The sequence below is a fragment of the Trematomus bernacchii genome, unplaced genomic scaffold (assembly GCF_902827165.1).
Source record: "Trematomus bernacchii unplaced genomic scaffold, fTreBer1.1, whole genome shotgun sequence".
NCBI classification, from domain to species: domain Eukaryota; kingdom Metazoa; phylum Chordata; class Actinopteri; order Perciformes; family Nototheniidae; genus Trematomus; species Trematomus bernacchii.
In genome coordinates this window covers 212,835-229,582 of record NW_022987601.1, presented here as the reverse complement: position 1 = coordinate 229,582, position 16,748 = coordinate 212,835, and the positions used below count along the sequence as shown (strand labels likewise).

Genomic DNA, 16,748 nt, shown 5'->3' with positions numbered 1-16,748 from the left:
ACTCCCGCAGCTCTATATACAAACTGCACTTTAGATATACTATATATTATATATACTATGGCGGAACATTAAGGGACATCATTCACAGTTGTATTGTTGTGGGTGGGGAACACGATATAGTGTTGCCCCACGGACCAGTTAGTGGACGGCACCTTGGTGTTCCGGTTTCCTGTTGTTGTCATTCCTGATTTGCAGTAGCATGCAGCTAGTACGTTCTTGTGTTACTCTCCTGTGTGACGCTGTCCAGTCGTTCCCGCCAGCTGGATGCGCTCCGTGTTCGAGGCGGTGCACCCCATCGGGAAGCCTTCGGTGCGGATGGTGGCCACGAAGTTCTTCTGGCGGGGGCTCAAGAAGGACGTGAGGACATCGGCTGGCACGTGCGTGGCTTGCCAGCGTGCTATGGTGCACCGCCACACCAAGGCCCCCCTGGAGCAATTCCTCGTGCCTGAGAGGAGGTTTGACCATGTCAACATCAATCTGGTTGGCCCATTACCCTCCTCTCATGCTTTCACCTACCTCCTAACTATGGTGGACAGGACGACCCGCTGGCCGGAGGCGATCCCACTCGCTTCGACAGCCGCGGCTGACATAGCCAGGGCCTTCATTGCAACATGGGTGTGTCATTTTGGCACCCCATCGGACATGGTTCGCAGTTCACGTCCGAGCTATGAAACGCCGTGGCCAGGGAAATGGGGGTTAAGCTCCACCGGACAACCGCTTATCAGCCTCAGGCCAACTGCCTCTGCGAGCGTTTCCATCGCTCCATGAAGGCGGTCCTCAGGGCAAGCCTAGCAGACAGTAATTGGATCGACAAGCTGCCTTGGGTTATGCTGGGCATTAGGACCGCACCTAAGGAGAATCTGCAGTGCTCCACGGCTGAGATGGTCTACGGTCAGCCGCTGCAGGTTCCAGGGGATTATCTCCCCAACACATCGGCCCCCTGGTCGGCGACCACCAAGCACGCTTTCCTGCAGGACGCCGCTAAGGCCTTTGCTCCGATCCCCAGAGGCCCCCTGCAGCCCCCTTACGACGGGCCTTTCAGAGTCTTGGTACACGGGGGCAAGCACTTGGTGGTGGACCTGGGTGGCAGGGCCGAGCACGTCTCGGTGGACCGGGTGAAGGCTGCTCACCTGGACTTGGACCAGCCGGTGGTGCTGGCTCGACCTTCGCGATGGGGCCGCCCCCCAGCCTCGACCCCTATCAGCGACCTGGGGCGTGCGGTTCCGGTCCCACCGCTCCCATCGATCGCCCCTGCAGGGGTCGCCTCTGAGGCTCCTGCTCTTCGGAGTCACGGTGGTCGGCCTGTCGTTCCTCCCCGCCACACGGATTTTGTGTATGGGTGAATTATGGGGGGGCTTGTGTGGCGGAGCATTAAGGGACATAATTCACCGTTGTTTTGTTGTGGGTGGGGAACACGATATAGTGTTGCTCCACGGACTGGTTAGTAGGTGGCACCTTGGTGTTCCGGTTTCCTGTTGTTGTCATTCCAGCTTCGAAGTAGCATGCAGCGAGTACGTTCTTGTGTGTGGTTAAATGGAAAATAAATGGTGGAGTTCCATATGAAACACACCGCCTCCGACTCCCATACATCTGCTCTACAATACTATATACTGACCTGAGCTTTGAGGAAGCTGCTGATCCAGTCCCAGAGTTCAGCCTCGCAGGTACAACACAGGAACCTGAGAGAGAAAACGTTATTGATTTATTACGCGTGGTGGGAGGGAGGGTAGGTAGGTCGGTCGGTCGGTCGGTCGGTCGGTCGGTCGGTCGGTCGGTAGGTTTTATTGTCATATGTCATCCTGCAGTTTTCGAGTGTTTGAACAGGAAGTGGGAAAAGGGCCGGGGCTACATCAGGTGATTTGGCGAGAATCTGAGGATACAATACGTATAGATAATATATATTCTGATTCTGTAACGATGGTAATATATTGTCATTTCTTAACTCTACTATTAGGAAAAGTGTCTGGTATGAAGAACAGACCATCATCTGCATACAGTGCTTCCCTTCTCCTCAGATCAGGGGGACCCTATCTCAGTATCTCATAGATATAGTGTTTGTGATGGAATTGATAAAATACAGAATATTGCAATATTCTCGTGTATTAATACTTCCTTAAACCCGGTGTATACACAGTGCGAGGCTGAATTTCAATAGAGTGGCGAAGTCCCTCCCACTTACTTCCGGGGTATGGGACCTTATTTCGGAAAAATTATGCATTGAAGTCAATGGGGAGAGAAAACTTATCTTTCGATCCCGTTTGAATTGTGCCATGAATTACACATATGATGTTTGTCAATCTTAAAAAATCATTTCCATGTCAAAAAAGTCACAGTTTGTCTTAAAACTGTTGAAATATAAGACTTTGAAAAATACGAAACTAGAAAGACTACAAATCCCAGAGTCGCGTAAGTGATGTCACAATTGAGACACTACGATACACGTATAATACCGTATATATACGATCAGCGCCATATAGATAGAATCTATCTATATGGCGCTGGCTAAGATAAGATAACTTTGTGCCTGTGTGCTTAGTACCAGGTTGTTATTATACCAGCAATGGGTCTTGCTCGTTCTTTCGCTTCCCGTCTGATGAAAGAGGAGTGTGTGGATCAAGTTAGCTACCTAGCTAGTAGCTAGCACGTTAGTTAGCATTACAGCCTTGTCATTTTTATTAGCCTTAACATGAAGTAACATTAAGTAACCCAAAATGTTAAACAGTAAGAGTAGTAGTCATATTTCGTGAACCCTTTGAATAGTACTGTCACCGGTGTGATCATTCTATAATACACAATTTAAGCCCGGGGGAGAAATGCTAACGCTAACGCTAGCGATCTTCTCTACTTCATGCTATCTGCACAAATGGTTGACATTAAACATTAAAACGACCAGGCAGTTCAGAGAGAATCAAAGGAAGGCAGGCAGCTTTGCATGACTTTCTTCAGGACGTGTTTCATTGTAGTGATAGTGAGGGTAGTCTCTTGTGTTGACAAGACAGTAGTGACGGCCATCTTGGTGACGTGTGTTGTTGACCAGAGATCAGATGTAGTTCTTTGAGCGTTTCACACAAACAAATGTGTTACTTCACAGTTTTACGACACATTTTTTTTTTTTTGACTTGCAAAATTATCTTTTAAATTGACAAACATCATATGTGTAATTCGTGGCACAATTCAAACGGGATCGAAAGATAATCTTTCTCTCTCCATTGACTTCAATACATAATTTTTCCGAAATAAGGTCCCATGGAGGTCCACCGGAAGGGGAGGGACTTCGCCACTCTATTAAACCGAGATCGCTTAAAACCTGTCATGTGATCAGATGTTTCACACTAGGCATCAATCATTTGAATACAATAGTATAGCCAATGCAGTACTCTATTAGTATTTCTACACTGTAATATTAGTACTTTTATTTAAGCTGTTTATCTATCCTCAGAATCTAAACTAAGCACGTTTTATGCTCCAAACATGTGCAACTAATTATTTTATTTAAATCAGGGCTGAAGACTTGTACCTGCCTTTCCATTTGAAGCGCCTGTCTCTTTATTGTATTTGCATGTCTTTCATAATGTCTTTCTTTTGCCCTTTAATTCTCCATCACAACGAGAAGATTCATACTTACAGCTGGTGTTTGTCCGACATCACGGTGAACCCCCACCTGCAGAAGATATATCAGAACAAGATGAAGCCATGCTAATATTATTGGTGTTGTACTGTATGACTCCTAAGCGCTTTAAAGTCCATAAGTCATTATTTGAGGCCCTTTTCTTCTTCTGTGGTGCTCCCTCTCCTGTAGTGTAAGTGCATGGAAACTGTCTGCAAAGACTCCAATCCCTGTGTTCCCTCCATTAGATTCCTTTGTGACATCACTATACTCACGCTCCTATTGGCTAGCGCTCCAACACATTGCACGTACAACAAAAAGCATAACAAATTACACCAATAACGTTAAAAAATTTAAGTTTTCGCCCCAGCTCTAACTTTTGTTATTATGTTATTCTTTTGTTGGGTCGTAACAAAAGAATAACATCTGAAGAAACGGATCAGATGTTTGAAAGAAGATTTAAGATGAAATACAAGTAATGGGCAAATCAAAACTCTTTGCTGTGTCTTTGTTGAACTAAGATAGTTTTAATTGGAGATGAATATTCCCTGTGTGTGTGTGTGTGTGTGTGTGTGTGTGTGTGTGTGTGTGTGTGTGTGTGTGTGTGTGTGTGTGTGTGTGTGTGTGTGTGTGTGTGTGTGTGTGTGTGTGTGTGTGTGTGTGTTTGTTCTACCTGCTCGGAGCCTTCAGTTTCCTGCGGATGCCGATGTAGATCTTCATGTTCTTCAGAGACCATTCCTTCTCTGGTTTGATGCTCTGAACAAAAACACACACTGTCAGGAGACAGTGCACACACACACACACACACACACACACACACACACACACACACACACACACACACACACACACACACACACACACACACACACACACACACACACACACACACACACACACACAGTACCTTCTTGTCTTTGAGCAACAGCAGTTTGTTCTCCCTGATCTGGAACGTTCTCTCCTGGAACTTGTTCCCCTGCAGGAGCTTCGGAGGTTCCTCACGACACCTCAGCAGACCCACCTTCATGATGTCGCTGTGATAGGCTGAGAGACAGGAAGTAACGCTGAGGGGTGGGTGTGTGTGTGTGTGTGTGTGTGTGTGTGTGCGTGCGTGCGTGCGTGCGTGCGTGCGTGCGTGTGTGTGTGTACCTACTGGTGAGGATGTCTGTTTTAGGAACTTTCTTCACCACCAGGTGTGCTGAGCTCGGGTCGGCCATCTTGCACCACTGCAAAGCTTCTTCCAGAACTTTCTGTCTGGGGAGCAGAGGCCGTTCTGCAACACAACACCTGTCAGGTAAATGTCCCACGCACCCTGAACTCACCATACACCCTCACACAACACCTGTAAGGTAAATTTCCCACGCACCCTGAACTCACCATAGATGATTAATGACCGGCTCGTACATTATTATTATTATTATTATCATTATTATTATTATTATTATTGTTATCATATGAGCACATTCTCATTATGACATGATGACAGCTCCTCACCCAGCTGTCCGTCCTCCAGCACCTCGAAGGTCATCCAGACGTCTCTCTCTGCAGGGGGGACGTTCCTCATGAACAGCACCTGATTGGTCAGCTCCTCAGCGCTCATGCTGGGTGAAACCTGCAGATCAGCAGGTCAGCAGGTCATCACCAAGTCTTAACAATGTGTTAGAATCATCTCCCTGGTCCCCGGCTTGAGCTTCAATCTCAGGATCCATGTATTTGTGATCCTCTCCAGAATGGAAGTAGTCATCACATACAGAGCATCAACTAGTTCCTGAACAGTGTCCTTCACATGCTGATATCCAAGAGAGGGAGTTACACAGTCACAAGATGGAGGAATACCGGTTCTGACTTTTTCTGATAATCTAAAAATTCGGACTTTTTCTCAAAATCGCAAAATTCATTTTTTTCCTCAAAATCTCAAAAATTCTGACTTTTTCTAAAAATGTAAAAATGTTGAATTTTTCCTCAAAATCTCAAAAAATCTCACTTTTTATAAAAAATCAAAAAATGTTGACTTTTTCTCAAAATGTTGACTTTTAATCAAACATCTCAACATTTTGACCAGGGACAACATTTTGTCCCCGGCTGGAGCTTCAATCTCAGGATCCATGTATCTGTGATCCTCTCCAGAATGGAAGTAGTCATCACATACAGAGCATCAACTAGTTCCTGAACAGTGTCCTTCACATGCTGATATCCAAGAGAGGGAGTTACACAGTCACAAGATGGAGGAATACCGGTTGTCATGTACAAAACACTGAGCTTGTTCTCAAAATGTTGGTTTTTTTCTGAAACTATCAAAATTCCGACTTTTTCTCAAAATATAAAAATTCTGACTTTTTATCAAAATATCAAAATTCTGACTTTTTATCAAAATATCAAAAATCTGACTTCTATCAAAAATTCTGACTTTTTCACCAAATTCTGACTTTTTCTCAAAATCTTCAAAATGTTAATAATCACTGGTCCCCGGCTTGAGCTTCAATCTCAGGATCCATGTATTTGTGATCCTCTCCAGAATGGAAGTAGTCATCACATACAGAGCATCAACTAGTTCCTGAACAGTGTCCTTCACATGCTGATATCCAAGAGAGGGAGTTACACAGTCACAAGATGGAGGAATAGAAAGCAGTATTCAATGTTTACTTCAGATTAGCTCCACGTCAGAAATGATCATGCTTGTCATATGTCTATCTCCATAGAGGCTGAATCATCATGTTAATCACATAGCTATCATATGCCTAAAACAGTCCTGACGCTCTTCTAGGTAATCATACATCCTGTCATGTACACAGCTACAGTTGGGATACCTTTGTTATCATGTTACTCTCATACTGGAAGAGGACATTCAGGATTTTCCCAACATAATGATCATCATTCATCAGCAGCCAGCAGGCGTACCTTGAGGGTGATGCAGCAGTCGGGGTTCTTCCTCTCCAGGTAAACCTCGATGATCAGATCTCCAGCCTGAGACAGCTGCTCGCAGAAACAATCCCCGTCAAACTTTATTAATAACAACCTTTATTAATATTAAACTCCATTAACTCTCTCCTCAAACTTTATTAATAATAAATTATCTTTCTGCTCACAAAAAATACTTTCCTCTCGCAGTTCTTCAACATTTGTAATCATTTTACCCGTGGGGGATTAGGGCCAAACATGAATCTGTTTGAGATCAGACCATGAGTTCAATATAAACTGACTTTTTTAGAAAAAAAAATTATTTTGACTTTTTTTTCAGAATTTCGACTTGTTCTGAATTTTGACTTGTTCTGAATTTCGACTTGTTCTGAATTTCGACTTGTTCTGAATTTCGACTTGTTCTGAATTTTGACTTGTTCTGAATTTCGATTGGTTCAGAATTGGACTTTTTCTCAGAATTTTAACTTTTTCAGAATGTTCACTTTATCTCAGAATCTGATCTTTCTTTTGTCCTCAGACCTAAAATTGAAATTCCCTTTCGGTCAGATCTCAAAACATTTCTCACGCCCTAATCCTCTTTCGTAATCCAAACAACATTTATTAACACATTTTTACTAATGTATTTAAAACTTATCATAAATGTATTTCTAACTACCTTATTACAATTAGCTCAATTCAAACTGATGATCAGATAATGACTCATTTATTAGGGACTAGTTTCTAAATATTTACATTATAATTACCAACTTGTGACTTATGCTAAATTATAAGACCATAATTACAAAATGGATTAGTGATTGAAAACCATCCTTTAATTTACATATAACAAATGTATCATCAGTGTATTACTAATGTATAAATTACTTTAACCGACTTACTAGGAAATGATTACGACTCTTGTTTAAATTAAGTTATAACAGCTAACTCACTCATAACTCATTATTAAACACACGTTTGACCAGCATTATTATATGTGGTTTTATATATCAGGTACCTGCGTGTCCTTCCAGGTGGTGATGAGGCTGACCTCCAGCTCGATCTGCGTCTGATGCTCCTCGTCGATCTGAAACAGGAGCAGTGTTCAGTCCATCCTTACAACCCAGTTTAGATCGAACCACGCCACCTTCACATTAGAAAGTGTTGGAAAAACGACACAGGTTCAGGTTTCAGGACAAAGAGGAGGGTCGTACTCACATCGAAGACGTGCAGGTAGTTGTCGATCAGATCCTCCACGATCTTCACCTCGTGCTCGCCCTTCCCGTGGGTCTGGAACAGGCTGGGGGCGAACAGCAGCGACAGGTTCTTGGTGCACATCTGGTTCAGATCGGCACACTTCTGGACCCTGGAACCGGATCGGAGAAGAACCGTGAATCCGTTGCAGTGTTTTCAGAAGCTCAGCTGGTAGCTTTATTAGAAGGAGACGATGATACGGTACGGCACGATGATACGGTACGATTAGATAATATGGTACGGCGTGATATGATAGAATACCTTACAAAACGATGATACGCTACGGTAATGTGCGGTACTGTATGATATTATAATACGATACGTTGCGGTACGGTACGGTAAGGTATGGTTCAATGATACGAGACGGTACAATATGATACGATTATACCTTAAGGTACGGAACGATATGATAGAATTATACGGTGATACAGTACAGTACGATTAAACGGTACAAGAAGATAATACATGATAAAATGATACTAAAGAAAACGGTAAGAAACTATAAGATCAGGTCTGAAATGTTTCTCCATGTGCAACATCAACAAGGACCGATATTAAGACAGGAAACAGGAAACGGACATTTAAAATATCATCACAATCACTGAAGAAGAAATGATGAAGACCCTCTAACATCAGACCTAGGATTGAGCTCTGGATTTAATTTAGGATTGACTTCAGTCTAACTTTATTGAATCGTGGGACCCTGTATCTCCCATTCATCATGAGAGTGTGCGATGGAGTCCTCAGGGAGCTCACCTGTACAGGTGACTGATGAGCGCAGCCAGGGTGGTCCTGTTGACCCGGGGCAGGGTCCGGATGATCTCCTTGTAGCGGTCCAGCCTCGCTCTCTTCTGGGGGATTCCTGAGGGCACATACACAAATCAGAACTCACCTATTCACATCCTGTCCTGAATATCACTCACAGGATCTTTCATTCAGTGAGACAGGATCTTTCACTTTAAGGTGGTCTGCATGTCAGAGTGGACCCAGGTCACTTTAAGGTGGTCTGCATGTCAGAGTGGACCCAGGTCACTTTGAGGTGGTCTGCATGTCAGGGTGGACCCAGGTCACTTTGAGGTGGTCTGCATGTCAGGGTGGACCCAGGTCACTTTGAGGTGGTCTGCATGTCAGAGTGGACCCAGGTCACTTTAAGGTGGTCTGCATGTCAGAGTGGACCCAGGTCACTTTAAGGTGGTCTGCATGTCAGGGTGGACCCAGGTCACTTTAAGGTGGTCTGCATGTCAGGGTGGAACCAGGTCACTTTAAGGTGGTCTGCATGTCAGGGTGGAACCAGGTCACTTTAAGGTGGTCTGCATGTCAGGGTGGAACCAGGTCACTTTAAGGTGGTCTGCATGTCAGGGTGGAACCAGGTCACTTTAAGGTGGTCTGCATGTCAGGGTGGAACCAGGTCACTTTAAGGTGGTCTGCATGTCAGAGTGGAACCAGGTCACTTTAAGGTGGTCTGCATGTCAGGGTGGAACCAGGTCACTTTGAGGTGGTCTGCATGTCAGAGTGGAACCAGGTCACTTTAAGGTGGTCTGCATGTCAGGGTGGAACCAGGTCACTTTGAGGTGGTCTGCATGTCAGGGTGGAACCAGGTCACTTTGAGGTGGTCTGCATGTCAGGGTGGAACCAGGTCACTTTGAGGTGGTCTGCATGTCAGGGTGGAACCAGGTCACTTTAAGGTGGTCTGCATGTCAGGGTGGAACCAGGTCACTTTAAGGTGGTCTGCATGTCAGGGTGGACCGAGGTAACTTTAGGGTGGTCTGCATGTTAGGGTGGACCCAGGTCACTTTAAGGTGGTCTGCATGTCAGGGTGGACCCAGGTCACTTTAAGGTGGTCTGCATGTCAGGGTGGAACCAGGTCACTTTAAGGTGGTCTGCATGTCAGGGTGGAACCAGGTCACTTTAAGGTGGTCTGCATGTCAGGGTGGAACCAGGTCACATTAAGGTGGTCTGCATGTCAGGGTGGACCCAGGTCACTTTAAGGTGGTCTGCATGTCAGGGTGGAACCAGGTAACTTTAAGGTGGTCTGCATGTCAGGGTGGAACCAGGTCACTTTGAGGTGGTCTGCATGTCAGGGTGGACCCAGGTCACTTTAAGGTGGTCTGCATGTCAGGGTGGAACCAGGTCACTTTAAGGTGGTCTGCATGTCAGAGTGGACCCAGGTCACTTTAAGGTGGTCTGCATGTCAGGGTGGAACCAGGTCACTTTGAGGTGGTCTGCATGTCAGGGTGGACCCAGGTCACTTTAAGGTGGTCTGCATGTCAGGGTGGAACCAGGTCACTTTAAGGTGGTCTGCATGTCAGAGTGGACCCAGGTCACTTTAAGGTGGTCTGCATGTCAGGGTGGAACCAGGTCACTTTGAGGTGGTCTGCATGTCAAGGTGGAACCAGGTCAATTTGAGGTGGTCTGCATGTCAAGGTGGAACCAGGTCACTTTAAGGTGGTCTGCATGTCAGGGTGGAACCAGGTCACTTTGAGGTGGTCTGCATGTCAAGGTGGAACCAGGTAACTTTAAGGTGGTCTGCATGTCAGGGTGGAACCAGGTGTATTTGCTGACTCACTGGCAGCGTCCTGCCACAGCGGGTGGAGGTCGTCCATGAAGACGGGGTCGTCCACCTCCCTGAAGAACCTCTTCAGGACGTCCGTCACGTCCTCGATGAAGTGGTCTCCGATGCGCAGCTTCACGTTTCGGGCGTCTTTCCGGAACTCGTCCATCAGGAGTTTGATTCTGGTCCTGGAGCCGTTCTTCCTGTAGATCCCCTCGTGGCCCAGCCCTGCGGAGACAGAGCTGCTGACTCAGCGTTACGGGTAAAGGACACTTCACAGAGAGACATATATATGATAGACGTATTCAAGGGTGTAACTTTGGTTTGAGAAGTGGGGGGGACACAAAACAGGGGGTCCTCCGCAATGAAACATTGTTCTCGATTTAATTCCATTTCCTGCCTTTCTACAAATATATTAGGGACTATGGTGTTAACAAATCCAAGAAAAATGTGTCGTGTATATAATGAGTGCGCACACTTATCTAGTATCCTATCCATGTGAACCTGTTTTATTTGAGATGACCTCACCTCCTCCGGGAAGATTTGTTTCTTTACATTGAAGTTAAAGCATCAATCTGGTGCACTTTGAGGGCAACATGAAGAGATGTATGGATACAGCTCTCAACACTCAGATGAAACAGAACTGTATATATTTCAATACTCCAAACCATTAGAATATGCTCACAACCAATAACACATCATCGATATACTCCTCTCTCCTTTCTTTATCTTACCTAGTCTGCATTCTTTCTTTTTATTTATGCATTTACTAATCACTCGCCTTTTAAACTGTGTTTTTGATTTTTTACTGACATTGGAATTATTTCTTAACTTATTTTGAACAACTATATTAAATAGATGGAAATATTTGTTTACATAGATGACCAAACCGTTTGAGACCCACTGAGATAACTAAAGTTTACAATCTAATCAGAGTGTCCGTGGAGGACACGGGTCAGAGTGTCCGTGGAGGACACGCGTCAGAGTGTCCGTGGAGGACACGGGTCAGAGTGTCCGTGGAGGACACGGGTCAGAGTGTCCGTGGAGGACACGGGTCAGAGTGTCCGTGGAGGACACGGGTCAGAGTGTCCGTGAAGGACACGCGTCAGAGTGTCCGTGGAGGACACGGGTCAGAGTGTCCGTGGAGGACACGGGTCAGAGTGTCCGTGGAGGACACGCGTCAGAGTGTCCGTGGAGGACACGGGTCAGAGTGTCCGTGGAGGACACGCGTCAGAGTGTCCGTGGAGGACACGCGTCAGAGTGTCCGTGGAGGACACGCGTCAGAGTGTCCGTGGAGGACCGCACATTTTCCCTTGAAGTTTGTTTTTTATAAATTGCAAAGATTGCTTAGAAATTGGCATACGCCATCTTTTGACCGTACACCATGTGACGACCCCTGCTTTACTGTCTCCTGTTGTGTGTGTGTGTCCCTTTAATGTTCTTCCTCTGCTTGTGCCCGCACTGATTGAGGACACCTGACGGCGCTGGCCCCGGAGGATTAAGAGGCCTGTGCCAGAGTCTCGATCGCTCTCCCCGCAGAGGACCTGACCTCGGAGCAGCCACGTCGCTTAGTCTTTTTGCTTTTCCTTTGTGTTAGTTTTGGTTTACGTTAATAAATATATTTTCCTATATATTCTTGTCCTTCCCACGCTTTTTGTTATGGCCAAGAGCCAGGCCATGACAGATGGGGGCTCGTCCGCTTCTCTTATCTGTACTACAGCAACAGATAGGTAAGACTTGTGTTAGGAGTGGTGCGCGTGTGTAAAGTGTGTTGGGAGCGCATGCAGTCAATCAAATCAAATCAAGTTTTATTTATAAAGCACATTTAAAAGCGATTTTTGGTCGAGCCAAAGTGCTGTACATGTAATAAAAACACATTAGTGTGTTTAGTGCGGCCGGTTTCTGTGTTTCGGCTCATTAGACCGCATGTGGGGAGGACAGTATATTTCAGATCGTTGTTTGGGGACTTTATTAGATTACTTTGTGAGGCTTTAATTTGTTTTGTATTATATTTCGGGAGAGTGGTTGCTAGTTGTTCTTAGCCGTGGTCAGCTGTTTGTTTTTGTTTTTTTCCTTTCTCTCTCGTTGACACGTGTGGGTTTGTTGGTGCGTTGTATGTGGAGCGGTGCGGAGCGGTGTGGAGTTTTCCCTGGCAGGTTAAGTGGCGGTTCCCTTGGGATTGTTGAGCGGGGTGTGTAGTGTTGCGGAGAAAGTGGTTGAAGCCTCTGCCCTTTGTGAGAGGATGAGGTTCTGTGTGGTGCCCCACCAGGTGTGCGTTGCTCTCTGCTCACCGTACTGCGTGATGAAGGCCAGGCAGCTGTCCACGATGATGGGAATGTCGTTCCTGCTCAGCTGCTGCTCCCTCAGCGCGCTTCCTTCCCCGCCCGCCGCCCGCTGGATGTCCGAGAACCAGAGAGAGAAGTCTGAGCGCCCGACGCCCTGCAGGTGGAGCGTCCTGACGGAGACACGAAACACCGTCACAACCAGCAGAGTCTAACTATTGCTAAAGGTGCAAGATGCCATCATATGCAGGTTAGCATCCGGCAGTTTCTGGGCTTTTCTTTTTTAAATGTTGACTTTTTTTATATTTTGACATTTTTGTGAACTTTTCTTAACAATTCTGACTTTTTCTCAGAATCTTGCCATTTCTTTTTATTATGACATTTTCTGACTTTTTTTCACCATTTTGATTTGATGTTTGTTTGTACCCGTGTGCAGGTTAAAGACCAGAAGGGATCCACTATGACACACGACAGCTAACAGAAGCACTAAAGAAATACATGTAGAAAGCACAAACTAAGCAATCCAGAAGGTGAATGAATAAATAAACGCTTCCATCTATTAACCTTTTTAAAGAACATCCAGAACATTCGCATCTTGCCATTTATTTATGGAATATATCATATCATTCTATTGTGTTTGTATTAACTTGCTCATCTCAGAACTCTCTCTTCACTATTTGATCTGTTTGATGTTTTTTATCTTCTATATATATATTCATGTTGCTCTGTTGGAGGAGACTTCAGCTTCTCCTCTCCGTGTCTCCACAGTAGCTGCTACATGATGATAGAGCCTTGGATCTTGAGTATCAGCAGATGGGCTCTCACCTCCCCCTCTCCACCAGCACCAGAATGTCCTTCTTCTCCTGGTTCTCCGTCTCCGAGGAGATGCCTTCAACACAAACAGAGAGCGCTGAAGACCCTCAGACCCTCTGTGTGTGTGTGTGGGTGTGTGTGTGTGTGTGTGTGTGTGTGTGTGTGTGTGTGTGTGTGTGTGTGTGTGTGTGTGTGTGGTGTGTGTGTGTGTGTGTGTGTGTGTGTGTGTGTGTGTGTCTCACTGAGCTCCTGCAGGCGCTTCAGGTTGATGATGTCCTCGGCCGCTCCGTCCCTTCGGGGACAGATGAACAGGTTTGTCTTCTGGAGGACGAAGAAGGCGTCCCTCCACTGCTGGGCGTCCAACATGTTCCGGTACCGCAGGACCCCGACACGCTCAAACTCCCGGGACAGAAGACAGTGGACGCTCAGGGGGGACAAAGCCTGGAGACACCCAGAGGACAGACGGATGAAACAGATAATAAATAAACCTGCGATGTGCATTTAGACAGTTGAGGACAGAGACAGAGGATAGACGGAGAGAGACAGATGAGGACAGACAGATGAGGACAGACAGATGAGGACAGACAGATGAGGACAGACCTTCCCGATGGACCTGGTCCAGCTGTGCAGAGCGTCGGCCGTCTCCAAGCCGAACTGCAGGAGTTTCTCTGAAGACAGACACATCTCGAAGGTGAACCTGAACCTGAGAGGACACACACAGATTTAGAGGTCTCCTATCATGCAGAATCAGAATACCTTTATTAGTCCCACAGAGGGGACATTTGCATCGTTACAGCAGGAAAGAGCCACAGACATACTAAGTTATGATATAATAAAAATATAATAAAAAAAATAAAACTAAAGAAAAATACTTTCCAAAATACAAATCCGGTAAGTTCTTAGGATTTAGCAGCCAGGTATATATTACAGTTATTAATGGAATCTGTATATCATGTATATATTGCACATATAGCACATATTGCACATAGTTGATTGGTATTTAGCAGCAAGGGGTGATATAGTCTGTGTTGTGGTGTGTGTGTGTGGGGGGGGGCGTCTACTAGGGGCTGTGCTGGTTGTATAGTCTGACCGCTGCAGGAAGGAAGGACCTGCGGTATCTCTCCGTGTGACAGCTGGGGTGCAGCAGCCTGTCGCTGAAGGAGCTGCACAGTGAGGACAGGGTGTCCTGGAGGGGGTGGGACAATGTCTTCTCTACATCACCATGTGTCCCTGGTGTGTCCCCGGTGTGTCCCCGGTGTGTCCCCGGTGTGTCAGGAGACTCACTAAGTGATGTCTTCTCTACATCACCATGTGTCCCCGGTGTGTCCCCGGTGTGTCCCTGGTGTGTCCCCGGTGTGTCAGGAGACTCACTAAGTGATGTCTTCTCTACATCACCATGTGTCCCCGGTGTGTCCCCGGTGTGTCCCCGGTGTGTCCCCGGTGTGTCAGGAGACTCACTAAGTGATGTCTTCTCTACATCACCATGTGTCCCCGGTGTGTCCCCGGTGTGTCCCTGGTGTGTCCCCGGTGTGTCAGGAGACTCACTAAGTGATGTCTTCTCTACATCACCATGTGTCCCCGGTGTGTCCCCGGTGTGTCCCCGGTGTGTCCCCGGTGTGTCAGGAGACTCACTAAGTGATGTCTTCTCTACATCACCATGTGTCCCCGGTGTGTCCCCGGTGTGTCCCTGGTGTGTCCCCGGTGTGTCAGGAGACTCATGACCACATTACTAAAATGTGGGCGGGCTTTACACCCACGGGCCAATCAGAAACGTTGCTGTCAGAAACAATGAGACGTGTTCTGGAAGTGATATGCTCTGTGTTCACATTAGCATGCAGCATTTAAAGCTACAGACCCAGAGTCATCTCTTTAGTAACAGCTGGAAGAGAGGGGGGGGGCCGAGAATGATGTGTTTGGTATTTTGAGCAAAACACTTCAGAGACATGTTTTTTAATATATTTTTAGAGACCTATAATTTATGCCTTAAAATAGTATAATAGGAGACCTTTAAGAGTATGTATAAGAGTAGAGACAAACAACACTTGGACACAGATCTATGAGATATAGAAGCTGTGTGTTAGAGGGGGGGGGGGGGGACCTGTCGATGAAGCCGTTGTTGTTGGACGCGTCGGGGCGGCTGACCCCCAAACACACGATGTCTCTGACGCTGATCTGCAGGCAGGCTTCAGGGGCCCGGTCCGACTCGTACAGCAGCACCGAGTCGCCCACCGAGCACCAGAACCTCTGGAAGTCTGAGACACACACGGAGCATTTCAGGACTTCATGGAGGACTCTCAGAATGCATCCTGACAGACTTCAAGCTGCTGCTTCGAGTCCTCCGTCAGTGCTTTACATCTCAATGTCTGCATTTGTTAACGTCTGTTTAAACACACCTGCTCACACACACACACACACACACACACACACACACACACAGCTGTGTGTGTGTGTGTGTGTGTGTGTGTGTGTGTGTGTGTGTGTGTGAGCAGGTGTGTGTGTGTGTGTGTGTGTGTGTGTGAGCAGGTGTGTGTGTGAGCAGGTGTGTGTGTGTGTTTGTGGAAACATGACTAATGATCAATCATAATGTTAAAAAAATATGCAAAAAAGTAACACAAATATCTAAAAATGTTCTCATTTTATTTCAAGTACACGATAAAGATGATATTTTAAAGTCCCGCCGTATATCGGCCACATTTTCTGTGTGTCTTTCAGTCGACAACATCTCGAATGGAACACGACTAATGATCATTTAAAAATGTTCCACAAACTGGTTCTAAATAAAGTTCTAAATGAATGTGAAATACCTTCTCTGGTTCTGCGGGACAGCGTCCCCCGGTGGACGGATTTATAGAGGAATCCAGAGTGAAGGACGGGCTGCATGATCTCATCATACACACTGAGATCTACACACACACACACACACACACACACACGCACACACGCGCACACACGCACACACACACACACACACACACGCGCACACACACACACGCGCACACACACACACACACACACACACACACACACACACACACACACACACAATATACTTAATTGGACTTTAAAACAGGATTTAACTTCATGAAGATCAGTAGTGTACAGTAGTATATATTAGTAATGTATACAGTAGTATATATTAGTATACAGTAGTATACAGTAGTAGTAGTAGTACCTGGTTGGGGCAGCGGTCGTTGGTCCTGGTTTTCAGCCTCGGCCTCCGAGAAGATACGAGTTACAGTCTTCAGGAGAGTCTGTTCAGAGACTGCTGAGCACAGGACCTGAGAGACATGAGTCAGCATTATGAGTCCTCCACCTGAGTCCTTCATAGCCCAACATTAGCCACCTT

The 16,748-nt window shown here is 46.2% G+C and overlaps 1 protein-coding gene across 1 annotated transcript in view; it reads right to left on the bottom strand.

Moving 5' to 3' along the window:
• arap3 (ArfGAP with RhoGAP domain, ankyrin repeat and PH domain 3) overlaps positions 1-16,748 on the bottom strand; it is a 41,126-nt gene that overhangs the window by 2,235 nt on the left and 22,143 nt on the right. The window contains 18 exon segments of the mRNA XM_034130714.1: positions 1,616-1,679; positions 3,626-3,661; positions 4,281-4,363; positions 4,515-4,651; positions 4,761-4,880; positions 5,102-5,219; positions 6,506-6,580; positions 7,521-7,589; positions 7,721-7,868; positions 8,513-8,618; positions 10,323-10,535; positions 12,599-12,762; positions 13,415-13,478; positions 13,645-13,843; positions 14,003-14,105; positions 15,501-15,654; positions 16,207-16,305; positions 16,575-16,680. Of these exon segments, the coding sequence (XP_033986605.1) occupies positions 1,616-1,679; positions 3,626-3,661; positions 4,281-4,363; positions 4,515-4,651; positions 4,761-4,880; positions 5,102-5,219; positions 6,506-6,580; positions 7,521-7,589; positions 7,721-7,868; positions 8,513-8,618; positions 10,323-10,535; positions 12,599-12,762; positions 13,415-13,478; positions 13,645-13,843; positions 14,003-14,105; positions 15,501-15,654; positions 16,207-16,305; positions 16,575-16,680 (2,058 nt within the window).